The sequence below is a fragment of the Macaca fascicularis genome, chromosome 2 (assembly GCF_037993035.2).
Source record: "Macaca fascicularis isolate 582-1 chromosome 2, T2T-MFA8v1.1".
Lineage (NCBI taxonomy): Eukaryota > Metazoa > Chordata > Mammalia > Primates > Cercopithecidae > Macaca > Macaca fascicularis.
In genome coordinates, this window is record NC_088376.1 from 169,275,197 (window position 1) to 169,290,229 (window position 15,033).

A 15,033-nucleotide genomic window follows, 5' to 3' on the forward strand; every position below is an offset into this window, starting at 1 on the left:
TAGATGAGTAAAATTTCTGCACATACATTGAGACTTTCAAAATATTTCCATTTTAAGATTTACTATAGAATTTCTAAATAACATCTTTTAAGATATAATCCACATATCACAAAATTCACTTCATGTAAAGTGTACAGTTCAGTGGGTTACAGAGTTGGGCAACCATCACCACTAATTGTAGAACATTGTCATCACCCCAACAAAGAAACGCTGTCCCCACTTACGATCACTCCCCATTCTCCCTTCCTATCAGCTCCTGGCAACTACCATCTACTTTCTGGCTCTATAAATTTATCAATTCTAGACTCCATTTCACATACATGGAATCATACAATATATCTTTTGTGACTGGCTTTTTTCACTCAGCTAATGTTTGCTATAGAATTTTAATGTATTCTCCTTAATTGTTTTTATTGCTAACAGCCTCAATTTCCATTGGACATAATGCAGTGTTACTTGAAGAGGTTAATAAAAATGTCCACTCTTCTAAAAGAATCCTCATCAGTCAAAAATAGTCTCTCTGTACTCTTAATTTCTTTATCACTTTATCTGTTACTCTGTTATGGCTCTTACCATTATCTACCTTGTATTACAATTATTTGCATTCCACCGTAGGCTATATGCTCCTTCCATTAATGTTTTGAGTATTTATGGAGTGCCAACCACATGCTAAGCACTATGTTAGGGAATTCCTGAGGAAAAATCATATTACTGTATCCTTCAAAACACCTACCATATAATTTACTTTACTGTCATCTATAAACTCAGAGATTTCACTAGGTACTTCTCCAGATCCTTGATAAAAAGGCTTACTAAAACCAGACTTTAAGTAAACCCTAAGTGACATAGTTAACATTTCCTTATATATCTCATCTGTGCTTACCTATTTAGCAAACTATTCTCTGTCCCCACCTTTCACCCCATTCCACCACAGAGAACAAAGGGGCAAATGGCAGCCAAAGATAAATTAATAGAAATTCAGAATTAGTCGAATGGAAAATAATTGTGCTTTGATTAATAATTGATCAACGCTGACATTTCAAAACAGTTTGCTGTACCTTGGCTGCACATCCTCAATCGACAGTGACAAGTTCTCCATCTCCTCAGCACTGAAACCTAGCTCAGGGCCATAGTTCTGCTGGAGCAGTTGCCGGAACTCCTGTCTACTCAGGCTCTAGAAGGACAGAAAAATTATACTGAGCATTGGAAAATAGAAAATATAATACCACAGAGACTCAAAACATGAGTTTTGAAGTCAAAATGACCTGTTGTGCAAAGACTAGATATGTGGCTTTGGTAGTTATTTGACCTTTCTGTACCTCCATTTTCCGTATCTATAAAAATGGGTTAATAAAATCTGTCTGACAGAGTTCATAAAAGGAATAGATAAAATGATTTTAAAGTACATATTATAATAACTACTGTAAATGGGAGGTTAAAATGTTTTAAATTTTCTTTCTGTGAATAATTTGTTCAGGCCAGGTGCAGTGGTTCACACCTGTAATCCCAGCACTTTGGGAGGCCTAGGTGGGCAGATCACAAGGTCAAGAGATAGAGACCATCCTGGCCAACGTGGTGAAACCCAGTCTCCACTAAAAAAAAAAAAAAAAAAAAAAAAAAATTACAAAAATTGGCTGGGTGTGGTGGCGCACACCTATAGTCCCAGCTACTCGGGAGGCTGAGGCAGGAAAATCAATTGAACCCAGGAGGCAGAGGTTGCAGTGAGCCGAGATTGCACCACTGCACTCCAGCCTGGGCGACAGAGCGAGACTCTGTCTCAATAATAATAATAATAATAATAATTTGTTCATATTTTCTGGTAATTACTGATCTGGAGTTTGTTTGCTTGCTTGTTTTTGAGATGGAGTCTCACTGTGCCACCCAGGCTGGAGTGCAGTGGTGCGATCCCAGCTCACTGCAACCTTCGCCTCCCAGGTTCAAGCGATTCTCCCACCTCAGCCTCCCGAGTGCCTGGGATTACAGGTGTGCACCACACCTGGCGAATTTTTGTATTTTTAGTAGAGATGGGTTTCACCATGTTGGCCAGGCTGGTCTGGAACTCCTGACCTCCAGTGATCCACCCTCCTTGGCCTCCCAAAATGCTGGTATTATAGGCATGAGCCACAGTGCCCAGCCTCTGATCTTCAGTTTAGCTCTGCAATCTAACCAGTCTACCATGACCATTGAATCACCATTCAGTCCTGTCAGCTCAGAACCTGTTCTCTTAATCCATAATGTATCTGAATATTTTAACCACTTTAAAAACCTTATATATTAATAAATTTTAAATTATATTTTCCTAATATATAAAAGGCAAATGTCTGGACTTCAGAATATTTCCTTCGATTTATCTTTAATAAAGTCCAGCTTGTTCTTTTTTTGTAGGCAGCATATCCATTTTGAAATCATCAAATACAACAAACTCATGCATTACCTAGCAAAACAAAAACAGTATTATTATTATTTAGGATAATGGCCTCCAGTTGAAAAATAAAATTAAACATCAATATTAGGATAACCAATGGTCTGATGTCTAAAAACATTACAGATAGTTAATTACATGCTTAAGTAAGGTGTAAAGAAGTAGCATAACACTTGAAGCAATTGTTAGTAAGATAATCTCTCTCATTCATTCAACATTTATTTATTTACTGCCTAACAAATGTGTGTTACTGCACTAGATGCTAAGGAGAATAAACATAAAAACATAATGTAGAAGTTAAGCTCCTGGCCCTCAAACAACTTATAGCTGAAGAGACATGGGATGTTCTTAAGTTATATGACAAGATATAATATGATCATGCACTAAAGTACTGGTAGAGTCAACATGATATGAAAGTCTAAAGGAAGGAAACAGGACTGTGGATTAGAGGGATCAGATAAAGTTCATGTTGGAGAAGTGTTTTCAGCTGAGGTAAAGGAAGAATATGGGGGAATGGAGAAATGGGAAAAGTTGAAGAGACAGAAACCAACTAAAAATACATAATAAATACATGAACATAGGTAACATTTCTTTTGAAGTCAGTAGTCTATCAGCCTAACTGAAGTAAAAATTTTAAGTTGAGAAATAGTAAAGTATAGACTTGATGGGGCCAAAACACAGATGCCCTGAATTCCTCCCCAATGTTCCCTACAACAAATACCACTTCCTTTTTCTTCTTCCTTTTTTCTTCTCTGTCTAGTAACTATGGCATCTTTGTTATGTTATACTAGATGACCTTCATTACATTTCATGGACCTTCAAAGATATTAAGAACAAAATGTCTGCACTTTAGACCACTAGTTCCCAATCGGCTGTGCCCAGATTACCAGGATTCCACAAGAGCAGATGATGAAAATTCAGATATTATCATCAGATATTATTATCAGATAATATTTCAAAAAGTCAAACATATCCAATTAGTTATCTAAAATAAAGCTATTCAAGTTAGGTGAAATGGCAAGCCTCTGTTTTGAGCTGAACTATATTAACCTACAATGGATACCACAGGCTGATAAATTCTCACCGGAAATAATATATATCTAACAAGTAGTGATGTTTTAATATTTATTATTTAATGTATACCCCTTATTTGGTAGACAAAATCTTTGGAAGCACAGTGTCCACAGAAAAAAACATTAAAAGGACCATTAGTGGTAGAGAAAATTAAGAAACCACTGTCCTTGATGTTAAAGGAACATACACATTTATGTTCTGACTTCCACTCCAAATGAGTCATTTGTGAACTTTTTTTCACAATAACAACTCATACTACTAATTAACTCATTCTTCCAAAGAAATTATCTTTGAAATATTTTAATATCATACTAGGATGGTTAACTTTATAAGAAGAAGCAAGCAATATTTCAATATACTTGTGTAAGATTAATCTTTTATAAAAACTTTTCTAAATAATAGATATCAAACTATTCCAAAGGCAGACTAAAGCAAACAAATAAACCAATGATGTATACTCAGGCAGCTTCCTAACAGCAAAAGAAATGAAACTTATCAGTAAAATACTAACAACAAAAACGTAATTTTATTTGACTACATAAAAGTTTTAAATATTGTATTAAATACTAGCGGGAAGTATATAGCAGGGTAATTGCAATATATTTTTCAAGCTAGTAATTTAATATATATAACAGGTTAATGGAAAACAAAATAGAACTCATTTAATTCACCATCTTACAGATTTGCCAATTTGTTAAAAAATGACGTTTTCTATCAAGTTGTCCAGTTTTCATAAAAATGTGGTTATTTACAGCCATGCTGAACATTCAAACATTCCAACATATGCCCAGCCTGATATTCGTAAGTCTTTCAATAATCAGCAGCAAAAACAGTCTACCTTAGTAGTCTTCAAAAACCACCTAAATTTTAAACACAAGCTGACCACCCACCTGCAAACCAAGGAGAGTCTCTCCCTTTCAGCCTACAGAGTAGTTGAACAAAATAAAGACGAACCAAGCAGTCATCAGATAAGGCTCAAAAGTCAGAAGATCAGTTTCTGGCCCAGAAAGCTGTGTATTCTGAGTATGTTGCCGTCTCTATGCACAGCAGAGCTCCAAATATTTAATGACAACCATGTAAAAATAATCATTGCTTCAATCTCTCAATTTTGCTATGAAAAGCTTTTCTAATGTAGTTTAAAGCACATTATCTGTCACTTCCTGGTTGTAGTAACAGCACTCTTTCCAAGGTTGCAGGTCAGAATGCAGAATTGGAAGTTACACCTCACTCTACAGGTTCCTAAGCCACTCCTACAAGAAGAAGATAGGTAAACAGCGTTTTATTAAAGGGACAGTTCCTAATTTTCTCTGTTCTATGCACAGATTAGAAAGAATAAAATCAAAGTAAAAATATTTTGCTTATGCTAAATTGATGTAAAACAGCTAGTACAATATTATTTTAACCTCATCTTTAAAATTAACTATATTACAGGTTAACTCTTCTTCTCCATGCTAGTAATTTCTATGCAGTTCTGGGAATGTCATGATTACTTCTTCATATGCCACTTTTCCAGTACTGATGTAGTATTCCTATCAGACTCTTGCATTAATCCTTTACAACAACCAAAGATTCTATCTCTGAGTGCTGTAAATGTAACGTAAGGAAATAGCAGGAAGAGCCAGCTGTTCAGGTGGAACAATTCTACTAAGCACCTGGCACATCTCTCATCACTGAAAGGTTTAAGGCAACATTTTGATTACTCAATAATTCTTTTCTTTGAAAATATTTCTGACCTCAGTGTATTTAGAATAATTCCCTGGCAGTGATCTGGACTATAATAAACAGTAATTCCTATTTATTTCTCAGAAGAAAATTTTTCTTCTAAATAAAGAATCAAATTTGCCCTAATTTCTACCTAGTCATTCCATTTAATTTAGTGAAGCGCGTAAACAGATCGAAGGCTACTTGATGAACTCCAAGGATCAACCTTTTGAGGGATGCTAAAATCTCATCATTTTATACAATGGCAGAATGAGACAGAGTAGAGTGATGCTGAAAATACTACTCATTCAAATGAAGAAAGCCCACTATGGGGCAGCTGCCACTGTCTAAAAGGCAGTGCTTTTAGCATATTATGGTAGTTCTCATTGACTAAAATTGTAGATAAATATATTTATGATGGTGAACAAATAGCTATGAGAAAAATACACATTAACTGTACCACAATTGATATTTATACATATTTTTGCTAAATATAAAAATCCTTATACCAAACCACTGCTATGTAGGGCAGAGTTACATTTAGTAGGCTTCAGAGGGAAAAACAGAACCTAGAACGGAGCCCCAAGAAAGCCCAACACACAAAGAGAAAATAGAGGAGTGGCCAGCAAAAAAAAGATGCAGGGAAAACCAGAAAGGTAAGAAAAGATTCCAGAAAGAATGTCATGAAAGGCAAAGGAAGAAAGTGTTTCAAAATGGAGGGAGTACACAGTGGTATCAAACGCTGCCAAAAGGTCATGTAAGATGAGCACAGCATGAGCACATGTATGTCAAATGCAAGCATCCAGAGGAATGATACAGCTTGCCAAACCAGTTCCCCATCACTTGAGCGTGTGTGTATCATGAGAATGAGTGAGGCAGGGAGAGGAGATACAGTGGGGAAGGAGGAAGCAGCCAGGTCATGAAGAGCCTTGTACACCATGCCAAAGAATATGGATTTTATATTGTCAAAATATCAAAAGCCACCCAGTGGTTTCATATAGAAAAGTAACAAGTTCAGAATTATGATTTTAAAAGACATGATTTTAAAACACTACTATTTGACATCAACCTCAAAGACAGATTAGGTGTTAAAAAGAGATAGGAGACATTGGTAATGGTTCAAGCTAGAAATGACGACGACCTTGGTGACCAACAAGATATGGCTGGCTGGCAAAGAGGTAAGAAACAGGATACATCCAGGTTTCTGGCTTGGGTCTGGGTAGAAGGCGGTGTGGCTCACTGACCAAGGGAAAATAGGTAGAGGAGTTCTGACAACCAAGAAGGTAAAAAAGAGGGAACGATATAATACAAACACTTCTAGACTGCCATGCTATTACATAGCAAATGTGACAAATAGTCACCAACTTCACATTCATTTCTTTCCAGGTAGGTCTGAATGTTGTATTTATTAGATTGATAGCACTACTGGAAAACTTTTGGAATTTCAGTAACCCCAAAAGGAATGATCTTTAGAGAGTGACATAAGGAAGAACAAGGGGACTTGATACTGTTGTGCAGGCTAAAGGAGAAAGCTGGATGACACTCCTCCGAAGGTCTCAGTGGCTGACATCGGCTTTGTAAACTGACCACTATCTAGAGAAAGGCCTCAGAGCTGTCACTATCCAAGAGTTGGCTCAGGGAGGCCGACTTAATAAACCACACTCACAAGCTGATACTAGCTCAGTTGGAAATATATACAGTGGGGAAGATTCCTTTCTGGTGATCACAAATCTTTTCTTATATCGCACAGAACACCTGAATACCTTGGAAGTCAGATTAGCAACCAGAAAGTGGCACAAAAAGCATGAAATCAGAGCAAAAGTAGACAGCTTTAAGGGACAATTTACTGTGGCCTTGGTAGGGCATGATGATTCATCTCTGTCCCATCTCCATATAGTTCTCGACTGATCAAAGTCTACCTCTGCAACTCTACTTTTCTGTCCTAACTCCTAAGTTCTTGGCCTAAGTCTGGCCAAGTCCTCTTCAGACTGATAGATTCTTTCTTTTCATACACTAATACTTTCAATCAACTGTTTTAAACCCTTTTTCCCCAACACACCTGAGGAATAGGACACCCTTCTGTCACCCTTCTGTTTAGTGATTCCCAAATAGAAGCTAGAGGGCCATGTATCAGAATTTAGACAGCATATTTCTGTATACGTTTGAAAAGCTCCCCTCATTACCTTACCCCTGAATCTAACATATGCTATCTTCTTCTGCCATTTGGGAATAAGATGGAAAGTCCTTCTGTCTCTTTAAGCCTTAAAATTCAAAATAAGTACAGATTTCTGCTCTATTAGACCCTGGATTGAAATATTGACTTTCAGAATATACTCTTAAATTTCCAAGGAGAGCTAGCTTCCCCGTAGCCCCCATGTGCTGGCAAGAGAGACCACTATTACCATGCTAAGATAAAAACAGTACAGGTCAGACGTGGTGGCTCATGTCTGTAATCTCAGCACTTTGGGGGGCCAAGGCGGGTGGATCACCTGAGGTCAGGCGTTCGAGACCAGCCCCTGGCCAACATGTTGAAACCCCCCCTCTATGAAAAACACAAAAATTAGCTGGGTGTGGTGGCAAGCACCTGTAATCCCAGCTACTTGGGAGGCTGAGGCAGGAGAATCGCTTGAACCTAGGAGGCAGAGGTTGCAGTGAGCCAAGATTGCACCATTGCGCTCCAGCCTGGGCGACAGAGCAAGACTCCGTTTCAAAAAAAAAACAGTACAAAAGTAAATTTTCTGCATACATCCTGCCTATATTACTAATATCTGTACTCCTAAATGCAATAATGCAAGAATATCAGTAGGAATATGGAATAATTAATTGAGCCTTAATTTAAAAAATCTTTTCAATTTTAACCTTGTTACTACTGATAATCTTACATATGAACCCTATTTTCTTAGTAATTCAAGTATGTAGAAAATAACATTTCTTTTGGCAACTCAGGATGCTTTAGTGTTTCAAGATAATCATTTGTTCTCACCGTACATATTGAAGGTTAAATAAATTGAATTAAATATACATTGAACTTAGGGTGTGCCCCGAATGCTATTTCTGAAATATTTCAGAAATGTGTTTTCCCCCTATCCTTTGCCTTTTCCTTGAACTAAGAGAATTTATAATATCTTGTTAAGAGTAGTAATTAATTATTTGGACTCCAAATCATTGGAGTTCTACTAAATTGAGTCATTCAAAAAGTATTTATTGAGCAACTGTTACACATAATATTGTCCAAACTGGCACACTTTTGAGAGTAAGGGAAGCACAATATTTACTTTGACAAAGGCCTAAACCCAGACAGTTTCAGACCGTACTCGGTAAACCAAACTGTGTACCAAACCAGCTATGTGGTAAAGACTGAACTTGTCAGTGGACATACAACAGTGAACAAGACAGACATGGTCGTTGTCTTCAAGGGATTTAGAGTTAAGCAAGGAGAACAGAAATAGAACAAAGAATTGTAACTGTAATGCATATTATAGAAATACAAGATGTTATAGGAAACTAAAAGAACGAATCTGACTTCAGGTTTATTAATGAGAACTAGAGTGGGGATAAGAGGGTCACAACTTCCTGGCAGAAAGAACATCTGAAGAACTACTTAAAAAAAAAAAAAGAAAAGCAGCAGAACATTGAAGATGACAAGAATGGGAGGGTATATTAAGATGTAAGTGGAGAGGTGGAAAGGGTCTTGATTATGTGGTCCCTATAGAGATTTTTAGATTTTTATTCCAAGGGCAATGGGTATCAAGCAGGAAGCAAAAATAAGCAAGCATTTTTTTTAAAAAAAGATAACTTCGGCTGTAGTACTGTTCAGGGTTCGACAAACTGTTTCTGTAAAGGGCCATGTAGTAAATATTTTAGGCTTTTTGGGCCATATGGCCTCTGTCACAACTACTCAACTCTGCTGTTGTAGTGTGAAAGGCAGCCATAGAAATACATAAACAAATGAGCATGGCTGTGTTCCAATAAAACTTTATTTATGGACACTGAAATTTGAATTTCATATAATTGCCACATGTCATGAAATATTATTCTTTTGATTTTTTTCAGCCATTTAAAAATGTAAAACTAGTCATTGTGTGCAGACCACACAAAAACAAAGCAGGACTGTGCTTGGCTCTGGTATAGAACACGGATAGGGGCTGGCACAAATGAAGAAAAAGAGCTGAAGGGTGGAGTGGGAAGGGCCTAAAACTTATCTTGAACCATGACTGCACAGTTCTTCACAAAGACCAAGAAAACATCAATTGTTTGTATTAAAGAATGGTGCTGCCATTGTCCTCTGGCCCCACAAATCCCAGATATTCAATGTTCTGTCTAGAGAATGGGAGCTAAACTCACAGACTGTGAACGAAGCTGAAGTGCTACAAATCACGTCACAAATGACTGTAGTGGCAGTTGAAACACATGTCTAAACAGTGATGACTTATGTTTCACCAGGTCAAATATTAGAAATAAACTGTCCTTTCTGAAGCAATGTAACACAGTAGTTTTTTGTTTTTATTTTGTTTTGTTTTGAGATGGAGTCTCGCTCTGTCACCCAGGCTGCAGTGCAGTGGCACCATCTCAGCTCACTGCAATCTCCACCTCCCGGGTTCAAGCGATTCTCCTGCCTCAGCCTCCCGAGTAGCTGGGACTACAAGTGCCTGTCACCACGCTCAGCTGATTTTTGTATTTTTAGTAGAGACAGGGTTTCACCATGTTGGCCAGGCTGGTCTCGATCTCCTAACCTCAGGTGATCAGCCCACCTCAGCCTCCCAAAGTGCTAGGATTACTTTAGGTGTGAGCCACTGCACCTGGCCCAAAGTAGTCTTATAAAGAGAAAAAGATGGTCCTTTTAAAAACATTCTTTTTCAAAGGCAACATATTTGGCTCCAGTTCTTTCAGTCTTATGGATTTATTTTACTGGAAAAATAAATAAAACAAATGCACACAAACATAATTTTACTATCATTTTGTAGTACTTTAATGATAAATCTACTTTCTAGATTAATTTGCTTTTTGAAAGGCCTTCTCATGCAAGAAGCAAGCAGAAGTAACACATAATTACTTTGACTTTGATTCCATAATTACATGCAACACCAATATAATATTCTGAACTTAAATTTTTTTTTGAGACAGTGTCTCACTGCAACACAAATATAATATTCTGAACTTAAATATTTTTTTTTTTTGAGACAGTGTCGCACTCTATCCCCCAGGCTGGAGTGCACTGGCATGGTCACAGCTCACTGCAGCCTCAACCTCCTGGGCTCAAGTGATCCTACTACCTCAGCCTTCTGTGTAGCTGGGACTACAGGCATGCACCACCATACCCAGCTAATTTTTTTAAATTTTTTTCTTTTTAGAAATGCGGTCTCTGTATGTTGCCAAGACTGGTCTTGAACTGGTCTCAAGCAATCCTCCCACCTCAGCCTCCCAAAGTGCTGGGATTACAAGCATGAGTCACCATGCTTGGCCAAAAATATTTCTAATATATATCAAATGTATTATTCAAATTACTTAAAAAGTTGTTTTAATAGAATTTTGTAGTTATGCTATATATTTTATGAGGACTTTTTTAAAAATCTTTTTTAAAGAGTATTACACAAGATCAAGAAATCTAACCAATGTGGCTTTATGACTTTAAAAAACTAAAAGGGAACTGAGGCTTACAAAATTATAAAGAATACCAAGACTATACCAAGCACCTAGCACTGTGCCTGGCACCTAATACTTCACAAATGCAAGTTGCTATTGTCGTGAATACGGATATTTATATGTTAAAAAATTGTTCTGGGTGAATTCTACAGTGCTTAAAATTCCAGTTAGGATAGTTTTGAAACTGAGATCTCATCTTCAACTTTAATTTCTGTATAATAGTTAACACATAATATATGCTTAAACATTTCTGTCTTCCTGTAGAGCAGAAACGGACACTATTTATCTATTTATCGAAATGAGAATACAGTATCCACTTGAAATAGAGTGGCATATTCAACATTAAAGATAAACAAATGATCTAGAGATTTAAAAGGTATAACTACTGTGAAGATGGTGATACCTCCGTGTGTATACATCAAAAACACAGATAACATCAGGATCTTTTCAAAGAAGGGTAAATTTTACTTCCAGCCAGTAAATGCAGTGTTTCTTGGCTATGGTGGGTAGCCTCGAGTATCCTGGAATTCCCTTTCTTCTTCTCACTTCAGAGAGCTTTCTTCTTCATTAAAGTAAAGAACTCAGTTTCTCCCTTGGCTCATCTGTAAACCTGAACTTTATCACTTCCCTGGAGATATTTGTTTTTATAAGGACGTATCCCAACTCACATGCGTGTGATAAGCACAAATGTGATTTTAGAAGGACATTCGATACAGTATATAACCAAGCATAGGCTGCGGTAAGTCGCTGGTGCCTTGCTAGAATGAGAGAATGCACCTCATGGATTCTGAGCACTCAACAAGTTGGTATTTGGGGGTGGGGTAGGAAGGTGCCTATGGCAACACTGGAGTTTTCAGCCAGTGCTAGAATAGAGCACCCCACGGTAATGACAATGAATCTGAAAGTGACCGGCCTAGGTGAAGGAGGTTTCCTTGCCAAAGCGCAACCTGGAAGGGGAGCGTAGAGCTGAGTTGAGAGCAACACACAGCTATGCATTGCTCCACGTCCTAGTAGTAGACGCCACGCGCTGCGAGACCTGCTGCCTGTGGACCTGCCCTGTGAGCATCACCCAGGCCAGGAGCAAGGGTACGTGGCTCCGGTGAAGCAGGGCACCCAAACACCCAGAGACACTCGGCAGGGGCTTGGACTTGGGGCTTCCAAGCTAGTCACTTCTTTTCCCTTACCGAGGGCCAGAGAGACTGGGCTTGGCAAGCCCCTCACCCATACCCACTTTTCTCCTCTGTCCCCTCCCCATCTCAGACTTGTAGGCTACTTCTCTAAGCATCCCCACTCCAGCAAAGTGAAAGCATTTGAGTTGGGCACTGCTTGGGAGAGCCCGTCCTCAGCCGTTGAGTTCAAAAGGCCATTCAACATAAAGAGCTCTGGAGGCCAAAATGTGTCCACTTCAGGGAGGTGCTTAGCTGGGGAGTAGGGAGGAAAGGAGGTTAAGTTCCCACCTGCCAGTGGCAAAGAAAGAACGTTTCTTGGCTGGGCGGTGGCTCACATCTGTAATCCCAGTACTTTGGGAGGCCAAGGCGGGCAGATCACCTGAGGTCGGGAGTTCGAGACCAGTCTGACCAACATGGAGAAATCCCGTCTCTACTAAAAATACAAAATTAGCCACATGCAGTGGCGCATGCCTATAATCCCAGCTACTCAGGAGGATGAGGCAGGTGAATCGTTTGAACCTAGGAGACAGAGGTTGCAGTGAGCCGAGATCGCCATTGCACTCTAGCCCGGGCAACAAGAGCAAAATTCCAACTCAAAAAAAAAAAAAAAAAAAAAAGCCTTTCTTATCTGCGGGAAATCTCTACTGCTCCCCTTAAACCATTTCTTTTAATAGCAGCTTTACTGTGCTATAATTCAAATACCAGAAAATTCATCCCTTTAAGTGTACAATTCAGGCAGTTTTCACATATCCAGAGTTAAACCACCACCACCACTAATTTCAGGACATGTTGTCAACCCAGAAAGATACCTGACTCCATCAGCTGTCACTTCTCATTACTCCCTCCTCCTGGCAATAGCTTTACTATTTCTATTTCTATGAATTCGCCTATTCTAAACATTTCATAAGAACAGAATCCTACAGTACGTGTTCTTTTGTGACTGGTGTCTTTCACTTAGCATTATGTTTTCAAGGCTCATCTATATTGTAGCATGTATCGGTACTTCACTACATTTTATTACTGAATGATATTCCATTGTGTGGATATACCTTTTTTTTTGAGACAGAGTTTTGCTCTTATTGCCCAGGCTGGAGTGCAGTGGTGTGATCGTGGCTCACCGCAACTTCTGCCTCCCAGGTTCAAGCGATTCTCCTGCCTCAGCCTCCTGAGTAGCTGGGATTACAGGCATGTGCCACGGCAACCGGCTAATTTTGTATTTTTAGTATAGATGGGGTTTCTTCCATGTTGATCAGGCTGGTCTCGAACTCCCGACCTCAGGTGACCTGCCCGCCTCAGCCTCCCAAAGCCTGGGATTACAGGCATGAGCCACCGCGCCAGGCCATACATTTTATTTATACATTAATCACTTGATAGACATTTGGATTGTATCTACTTTTTGGCTATTATGAATAATAAATGCTGCTATGAACATTGGGGTACACGTTTTTATAAGAGCAGATCTATGGTAAACATTTTGAGGAGCTGCCAAACTGTTTTTCAAAGTGGCTGCATCATTTTACAATCTTTCCAGCAATGTACTTGAGGGATCCACTTTCTCCACATCCTCAACAGCATTTGCATTTAAAAAAAAATTTGTTCAGCTTTACTGAAGTATAATTAACAAATAGGAATGGTACATATTTAAGGCATACAATTTGATGTTTTGATATGCATATACATTGTGGTTGCCACAATCAGGTTAATTAACATGTCCATTACCTCATGTAGTTATCATTTGCTTGCCTTCTTTCTTTTTTTGTACTGGTGAAAAAACTTAAGATCTACTCTCTTAGCAAATTTCAAGTATACAACACAGTATTGTTAACTGTAGTCAGCATGGTGCACATTTGATCTCCAGAATACATTCATCTTGCATAAATGAAACTTTGTACCCTTTAACCAACATCTTCCCATTTCTTCCTACCCCTGGCAACTACCACTTTACTCTCTGCTTTGAGTTCAACTTGTATAAATTCTACTTGATAATGGTATATAACCTTTGTATATGTTGCTGGATTTGGTTTGCTAATATTTTGTTGAGGATTTTTGTGTCATTGTTCATAAGGGATATGGGTCCAGAGTTTTCTTATGGTGATGTCTGGTTTTGGTATCAAGGTAATACTGTACTCATAGATCAAATTGTGAAGTGTTCTCTCTATTTTTAGAATACTGGGTGAAGGACTGGTGTTAATTCTACCGTAAACAGTTGGTTCACCAATGAAGCCACCTGGGCCTGGGCTTTTCTTTGTGGTAGGTTCTTTATCACTAATTCAATCTCTTTTCTTGTTATAGGTTTATTCAAATTCTCTATTTCTACTTGAGTCAGTTTTTGTAGTTTGTGACTTTCTAAGTACTTAACCGTTTCATTTAGGGTAAATAATTTGTTGGCATACAATTATTCACAATATTTCCTTATACTTTTCTTATTTCATGTAAGGTTAGTAGTATTGTCACCACTTTCAGTCCTGAATTTTATAATTTTAGTCTTCTTTCTTTTTTTCTTGGTTGAACTAGCTAAAGGTTTGTCAATTTTCATTTTTTATAAAGAAGCAACTTTTGGGCTGGGTGCGGTGGCTCATGCCTGTAATCCCAGCACTTTGGGAGGCCAAGGTGGGTGGAACACCTGAGGTCAGAAGACCAGCCTGATCAATATGGTGAAACCCTACCTCTACTAAAAATGCCAAAAATTAGCCAGGCATGGTGGCGGGTGCCTGTAGTCCCAGCTACTTGGGAGGCTAAGGCAGGAGAATCGCTTGCACCTGTGAGACAGAGGTTGCGGTGAGCTGAGATCGCGCCACCACTGCACTCCAGCCTGGGCGACAGAGTAAAACTCTGTATCAAGAAAAAAAAAAAAAAAGGGCGGGGGGGCTGGATGCGGTGGCTCATGCCTGTAATCCCAGCACTTTGGGAGGCCAAGGCGGGCAGATCATGAGATCAGGAGATCGAGACCATCCTGGCCAACATGGTGAAACCCCATCTCTACTAAAAATACAAAAATTAGCTGGGCGTGGTGGTGCATGCCTA

General features: G+C 38.7%; 1 protein-coding gene across 10 annotated transcripts in view; it reads right to left on the reverse strand.

Annotated features, from left to right (window-relative positions):
* Positions 1–15,033, reverse strand: part of GRAMD1C (GRAM domain containing 1C) — a 105,122-nt gene that overhangs the window by 46,790 nt on the left and 43,299 nt on the right. For 9 of the 10 annotated variants that reach the window (XR_012431695.1, XR_012431694.1, XM_005548110.5 and 6 more), the window contains one exon: positions 1,059–1,174. Coding sequence is in view for 8 of the 10 variants with exons in the window: in XM_005548110.5 (XP_005548167.3) it covers positions 1,059–1,174 (116 nt within the window). In the remaining 2 variants the exon portion in view is untranslated. Of the gene's footprint in view, positions 1–1,058; positions 1,175–4,386; positions 4,701–15,033 lie in introns of those variants that run through there. The other variant, XM_065539176.2, reaches the window with a different exon arrangement.